The sequence below is a fragment of the Panicum virgatum genome, chromosome 1N (assembly GCF_016808335.1).
Source record: "Panicum virgatum strain AP13 chromosome 1N, P.virgatum_v5, whole genome shotgun sequence".
Taxonomy (NCBI): domain Eukaryota; kingdom Viridiplantae; phylum Streptophyta; class Magnoliopsida; order Poales; family Poaceae; genus Panicum; species Panicum virgatum.
The window spans coordinates 20,477,400-20,484,717 of NC_053145.1; the positions used below are offsets into that span (position 1 = coordinate 20,477,400).

Below are 7,318 nucleotides of genomic sequence, written 5' to 3' on the forward strand. Positions count from 1 at the left end.
CGGCGGTGGGAGGGGACTTGTCGGGCTGCGGCGGTGGGAGGGGCGACAGCGGGCAGCGGCGACGGGCGGGGCCACGGCGAGCGGCGGCGGCGTCCTAGTAGGTGGTGGGAGGGGCCACGAGCTCGGGTGGTGACCGTATGTGTTAAGGATCTTGTGATGCCTGCCAAGAGGGAAGGTGAATAGACGAACATGTAAAGTCTAAAAAATTCTTCGTAGCGGATCAGTCTGTTGGAACTTCCGACCCTGTGAAGGAAGTTCCGACAAAATACGAATTTGAACGAATTACAAGTTTATAGGAGAATTTGGGAAAAGTGTTTGAATCAAAAGTTCACAAGTATGTCCTAGAGCAACCTGCAAATGATCTCACACAAAGGAACAACGCACAAATGTAGATAAGGAAAAAACAAGCACTAGATCAACTAGAACAAGATATGAACGTGAAGAACAAGTGACACACGATTTGTTTCCAAAGTTCACTCCCACAAAGTAAGCTACGTCTCCGTTGAGGAGCTCATAAAGAGCAGGGTTGCCCTCTAACCCTTTTCCTCACACAATGAACCACTTAGGAAGATTGAGTACTTACTAGCAATTGTTCACGAAGGACGGGGTAATACAAACTTTCCAGGGTGCTCACACACGAGAGGACGTTCCACGAGCGGTGCCGAACTGTCTAGGAGCAAGCTCCAAGAGTAACAAACACGAATCGAAGAGTGGAGATGCTTCTAGTGCCCTTGAACGTGGCTGCTCTGACAAGTCAAAGGGTCAAGTTCACACTCAATCTTGCTCACACCCAAATCCTAGCTCGAATCAAGTCAAGGATTAGCTCTTGGAAGGGTTGGGGAGAAGTTTTGAAAGCTTGAGAGGTGTTTGTGTTCGTGGATGTCAGCAACAAATGAGGAGGGGGGCTGAGGGGGTATATACCCGAGCCCCAACAACTAGCTGTTATTGGGCAGATTATGTGTTTATCGGAACTTCCGACAAGTTAGAGAAATCTAGCCTGAGAGCCCTTTGCCAGAAATTACACAGAACTTCTAAGGGGGCTCGGAACTGCCGACCCCACATCGGAACATCCGACCCACTAGACCTACCGGCCAAGAGCTTTTTTGTGGGAGGAGATGTGGAGGTTCCGAGAGTGGTTGGGACTTCGACACCTACAGAAACTGCAAAGTGCTGAGTTAGTGCAAAGAGATTCTCATGGATTTGTTAGCATTTCTAAAGCACTATAGCATCTCCACATTATCTTTTCGCATCTCTCTTAATAGTACGGTGATTCCTATACTCAATTTCAAAATAGAAAATTATAAAAAATCTTTATTGAAACTCATACACGGTCTCTTTACGAAAATGACGTCGTTAATTGCTCTTTTTCATTTCAATGATTTTTTATCCTACTCATTGCTCAATAAATGTATTAGCTCCTTAACTATGCATGTCATTATCATCAAAACCCACTTAGGGGGGCCAAATGCACTTACAGTCTCCCTTTTTTTGGTGAATGATGACAATACAATTAAAACTCACAAGATATTCAATAAAATCATTTAGATCCAATGATATAGTTGAGCTCGCCCTTAATTTGTGCATTTCTTCGAATAATTTCAAAAATGGCCCCAAATATCATTTGCACAAATTTAAAAAGCTCCCCCTATATCATTGCATTTCAATGGGGTGCAAAGTGTCATGAATAAAACTGTGATGCATATGACAAGATATATCACACAATAAAGGGACTAGCCTAAACGCTGAAGTAGGGGTTAGATAACTGGACGTCCCATGTTTAATACTCCTATTATTTACATGTAGCAACTAATCTATACAAGCAAATATCTTTTATTCAGAAATGTTCTGCTCGGTTCGAACTAGCCTTCCTTTATTTATTCTCATTTTGAAGCTGGCCCATCAGCGATCTTGTTATGCTTCTCATCTTTGGGCCTGCAGTTTTAGCCTTGGAAGTCCATCTGTTCCCTTTCAAGCTGCAGTCTGAGCCTGCTATTGGGGGAAACAAGGAACATAAGCAGTGTGCTGAAGGGAACAGTTGCTGATATGAAAACTTTCAGCAAAAGAAGTTTGTGTGAAGTTTCAAAAAAAGAAAAAAGAAGTTTGTGTGCACATATATATTGAAATTCTCATATCTCGTCTTCTTCAATTTGCAGTAACGGAAACAATAATATAAAATAGTGTTAATAATCTTTGATCCAAAAAATGGAATTAGGAGGTGTAAAATGTTGATTGCAATTTCATCATGGTGCCTTTCAATCAAGTAAAATAAATCATTTCTTATGCATCAATAAAGTGATTTGGATAACACGACTCCTATATGACCAAGTAAAATCTGCTTTGAGCCAATGAGCACCAAAACAGGAAAGTACAGTCTTTGAGACAACTTCCTTTAAGAAAACAAAACTACAACAAAATACTGTAACAAGCAACACATTTGAGTCTTCGCTAGCCTAACTAAACCACATTAGTAATCTTGCTTCCACCTACATATATATTGTTGCAAGGTTATATAATTAAGGGCGCGTTTGGATTCCCTAAGCACCTTGCCTAGCCAGGCAAGCTGTAGCTAGCTCATACGGGCAACAAGCTCAGGAGCCAATTAATCTTGTTTGGATCCCATAAGCAACGGCTTTGTAAACCCACGTTCTCACCTTGCCGTGCTTGCTTGCTGTCGGGGGAGAGCGAAATCTGCTCGCCTGGCTGGGCGAGCAGTTTCTTGCTCCCGCCAGCTAACTTTGCCTGCATTAGCTAGTTTTTTCATACCAAACAAAACCCTTGCTAAGCTAGACAAGGAGAGCTCTTGCCCTGGATCCAAATGCACCCTAAATCACCGACAAAAGTTAGCAGAGGCGCCAACAATGGAGCCCTGATAATTTTTTTTTGACATCTGAGTGTAGCATTATTCAACAACAATAACAACATAGCCTTTTTTTCCCAAGCAAGTTGGAGTAGTCTAGAGATGAAACCCAAAAGAAACAAAGATCACAGTTTAGGCACATTGATAGCTAGTTTCCAAGTGCTCCTATCCAAAACTATCTCTTTAGAGATATTCAAAACATTAAGGTCTCTCTTAACCGACTCATCCCAAGTCAGTTTAGGTCTACCTCTACCCCTCTTTACATTATCGACCCGTTCTAGAACCCCACTACACACCGGCATATCAGGAGGCATCCGTTGGACATATACAAACCATCTCAACCCAATTTACATTATCGACCCGTTCTATAACCCAACTACGCACCGGCATATCAGGAGGCCTCCGTTGGACATATACAAACCATCTCAACCGATGTTGGGTAAGTTTCTCCTCAATTGGTGCCACCCCGACCTTATTACGAATAGCTTCGTTCCGGACTCTATCCCTTCTTGTGTGCCTGCAAAACCACCGCAACATCCGCATCTCTGCTACACTCAGTTGCTGGGCATGTCGCCTATTTGTAGGCCCAACATTCTGCACCGTATAACATCACCGGACGAATCGCTGTTCTATAGACCTTGACTTTTATCTTTTGTGGCACCCTCCTGTCACAAAGGACGCCAGAAGCTTGACGTCATTTCAACCAGCTAGCTGAAATTCTATGCCTAACATCTTTATCAATGTCGCCATCCTTTTATAGCACATGTCCTAAATACCGAAAAGTATTCTTCTGGGCCACCACCTGCCCATCTAGACTAACATGTCCCTCCTCCTGCCTAGTCGCGCTGAAATCACACATCACGTATTCGGTCTTGGTCCTACTAAATCTAAACCCTTTTGACTCTAACGTGTGTCTCCATAACTCTAACTTCCTATTAACCCCTACCCTACTCTCGTCAACTAGCACCACATCATTAGCAAAGAGCATACACCAACGAATATCACCTTGTATGTCCCTTGTGACCTCATCCATCACCAAAACAAATAGATAAGGGCTCAATGCTGACCCCTGGTGTAGGCCTATATTAATAGGAAAGTCAGTGGTGTCGCCATCCCATGTCCAGACAAATTTCATTGCATCCTTGTACATATTCTTAAAGAGGGTAATGTACTTAATTGGAACTTTGTGCTTCTCCAAGGCCCATCACATGACATTTCTCAATACTTTGTCATATGGCTTCTCAAGGTCAATAAAGACCATGTGCAAATTCTTTTTCTGCTCCCTATATCTCTGCATCAATTGTCGTATTAAGAAAATCGCCTCCATGGTCGACCTTCCAGGCATCAACCCAAACTGGTTTTCGGGTCACACTTGTCACTCTTCTTAGGCAATGCTCGATAACCCTCTCCCAGAGCTTCATCGTATAGCTCATCAACTTAATCCCATGGTAGTCAGTACAACTTTGAACATCGCTCTTGTTTTGAAGATAGGTACTAATATACTTCTCCATTCTTCAGGCATCTTGTTTGACCGAAAAATAATGTTAAAAAACTTAGTTAACCATACTATTACTCTATCACCTAGGCATCTCCACACCTCAATGGGTATACCATCAAGGCCCATCGCTTTACCTCCTTTCATCTTCTTCAAATTCTCCCCAATCTCTGCCTCCTGAATTCTCCACACAAAGCGTCTATTGGTATCGTCAAAAAGAGTCATCTAACTCAAGGGCCCTCACTCTCCCCATTAAACAACTTGTCGAAGTACTCTCTCCATCTATCCCTGATCTCCTCATCCTTCCCTAGAAGTCGATCTGTCCCATCCTTGATGCATTTAATTTGGTTGATATCCCTTGTCTTCCACTCGTGGATCCTAGCCATCCTATAAATGTCATTCTCCCCTTCTTTCATGCCTAGCACGTTGATACATGTCATCATATGCCTTACCCTTTGCTACACTCACAGCTCGTTTTGCAACCCTCTTCGCTAATTTAGTCTCCTGAACACATAGAATATTTACACGCCTCCCCTAATTGCTGCATCAACTAGCTCTCGCAACTTATCAGTTAGGGACCCTACGTTCCAGCTACTTATACAAATCCTAGTTGGCTCGGCTAGCTTCCTTACCCTTCGCACCCATCGAGGGAAGTGCGAAGATCCTTGCTTATTTTTCACTACACCTAGGCGTAGATGTAGCGCACCACTCAAGCTGCAACGACCCTACCCTTGCTCACTTTTCATCGTACCCAAGTCACGATACGACGCGCCATTGGAGGGATGGCGACCCGGCCCTTGCCCATTTAACACCACTACCGGGTTCCGATCTAGCGCGTAGCTAAGAGGGTTACGCCCCAACGAGTTTCTTATGGGTTTCAAATCCATTAGAGTGGCTATTTTTGTTTTGGTTCGCCAAACCTGACGCAACCCTCCTCCTTTACCCGGGCTTAGGACAGGCTATGCTGAGACGACTCAAGAGAGAGAGTCTTCCAGTCAACATAGACGGAGTCGAGTGTCGCATTGATTAAAACCTACTAACTCTACCACAAATATGTTTATTCACATTGTAAACTAGATAACAAAGTAGCGAAGCCAACTAAGCAGATGAGAAAAAAAACATAAGTTACATCAAACACAGAAGGTACCAAGACAAAGTACAAGGTAAAACATCATAAAGTCCAACCATTATGCAGCAAGCACAACTTCCTTAATGAAAAAAGAACAATAGCATCTGTTGCAACAAGATGTAGCCTGACATAAAACCAAATAAGTAATCTTGTCTAACGTACTCAGTATGCTGTTGCATGGTTATATACTACCACAATGGGTGAGAATCACTAACAGAAGTTAAAGAGTAACCGACAATGCACCCCTGCCAATCGACTCTGCACCTGAGCTATTTTGTTGCACTGAGATAAGTTCAATTTACATCGTAAACTATACAACAGAGCAGGCAAGCTAACTAAGCAGATCACAAATTGTCATACCCAGAGAAGGGACTAACAGAAAGCACAAAGCTAAACAGATAACGGACAGCATTACTATAAAGGGAGTCAAGAGACAAACCGTGCATGACTCCTTTTGATCACATCCTTCCTTCATTGGCGGGAAGACAGGAGGCCATATCAGCATCAAGGGACGGACACTAACTAACTCTTTATCCTCTGGTGTCAGCTGATACACCTTGTCTGCCTGCCTGCTTGTAATATCCAAGAAAACAACAGCCCCAAACATCTCCAAGAACACAAATCTGGCATTGTCCCCAACAGTGCATATCTTAACACTAGCACTCTGTCCATCCACAGAAGGCCAAGTTGTCATATCCAAATTAGCGCACACCTGACGCAAACAAATATAATCCACTAGTAACCAGTTCCCTGGATTATCACTGTCCTTCCCGCAGTGGAAGATTTGAAGCTGAGATTCTTTAACATGCACGAGAAAAATTCCAGAACCGTCTCCCCGGGACAGCATGATGCAACCGCCGTGCTTGTTCAACACCCCATTTGGGAGCTCCATGACTGAGATACTCGAGGATGGAAAATCGCATACAAGAATCTTGTTGGTTGCGGACAGCATGTAGAATTTGGAATTATCAAAGAGCATAACCCTCGATCTCGGTGGCAATAAAGGGAGCTGCGCGGCCGCCGAGGCTCTGACAACCCAGCTCATGTCCTGCAGCTCGTACAGGTAGACGGTGGTCTGCAGCTCGCTGTACCCCATCACCACGCAGAAGTAGGAGCGGCCGTCGTCATCGTCGGGGAGGAACTCACCATAGTGGTATATGAGGCACTCGTCGTCGTTGGTGAGCTGGATCGGCGGCGGGGGCGGGGGCGGCGGGACCACGGCCGTGTTCCCCGCGGGGGACAGCGGGCCGCAGACCTGGCGCGTGGAGTCGTGGCGGTCGTCGAAGGTGGTGACGAGGAGGCGACCGCTGCGGCTGTCGTAGACGGAGGTGGCGGAGCCCTTGAAGGCGTCGAAGAAGGCGCCGGCGCGGCGGGCCGCGGCGGCGAGCTCCGGGACCGGGCGGATCGGGAGGAACCGCAGGCGCGGAGCGAGGCCGGCGGAGGTGGCGAGGTAGGCGCCGAGGAGGCGCGGCGGGTGGACGGCTCGGAACCGGCGGATGAAGGTCGGGTCTGAAGCGTGGCGGAGCCAGCGCCGGCACACGAGGGCGGCGCGGAGGAGGCTAGTTGGGAGGCCGAGGCGGAGGAGGATCTCGCGCAGGAGGTCATCGTCGCCGAGCACCGAGGAAATGGCCGCCGCGGCGGCGGTGACAGGCGGCGGCGGCGGCGTCTCGACCTCCATTCCGTGCGGCGGCGGCGGCGTCTCGACCTCCATTCCGTGCGGCGGCGGGTTTGGGAATTTCAGGTAGGCCGGTGCCGCTCCAGAGGAACAGGGGCTCGGGCCTTCAGGAATCAGGGCCATTTCCCCCAACTCGTATTTCCAATTCCAAGTCTCTTTTTT

The 7,318-nt window shown here is 46.4% G+C and overlaps 1 protein-coding gene across 3 annotated transcripts; it reads right to left on the minus strand.

Moving 5' to 3' along the window:
- Nucleotides 1-1,554: 1,554 nt before the first annotated feature.
- LOC120655485 lies at nt 1,555-7,318 on the minus strand. 3 transcript variants are annotated; one of them, XM_039933332.1, is made up of 2 exons: nt 5,921-7,294; nt 1,555-1,986 (listed from the first exon to the last, which is right to left on the minus strand). In XM_039933332.1, exons 1-2 carry the CDS (start codon nt 7,277-7,279, stop codon nt 1,969-1,971), a joined length of 1,377 nt encoding a protein of 458 aa, XP_039789266.1. In that variant the 5' UTR covers nt 7,280-7,294; the 3' UTR covers nt 1,555-1,968. The 3 variants fall into 3 exon arrangements, with proteins under 3 accessions (XP_039789266.1, XP_039789265.1, XP_039789264.1); XM_039933331.1 differs by having other exon boundaries at nt 1,555-1,989; XM_039933330.1 differs by lacking the exon at nt 1,555-1,986 and having other exon boundaries at nt 5,622-7,153; nt 7,187-7,318.

Bases quoted from the DNA above. Each gene is read 5' to 3' on its own strand.
- LOC120655485 (XM_039933330.1), bottom strand. From the start codon at position 7,279: ATGGCCCTGATTCCTGAAGGCCCGAGCCCCTGTTCCTCTGGAGCGGCA. The intron at 7,154-7,186 runs GTCGAGACGCCG...CACGGAATGGAG, and splicing joins CGCCGCCGCACGGAATGGAG to GTCGAGACGCCGCCGCCGCC.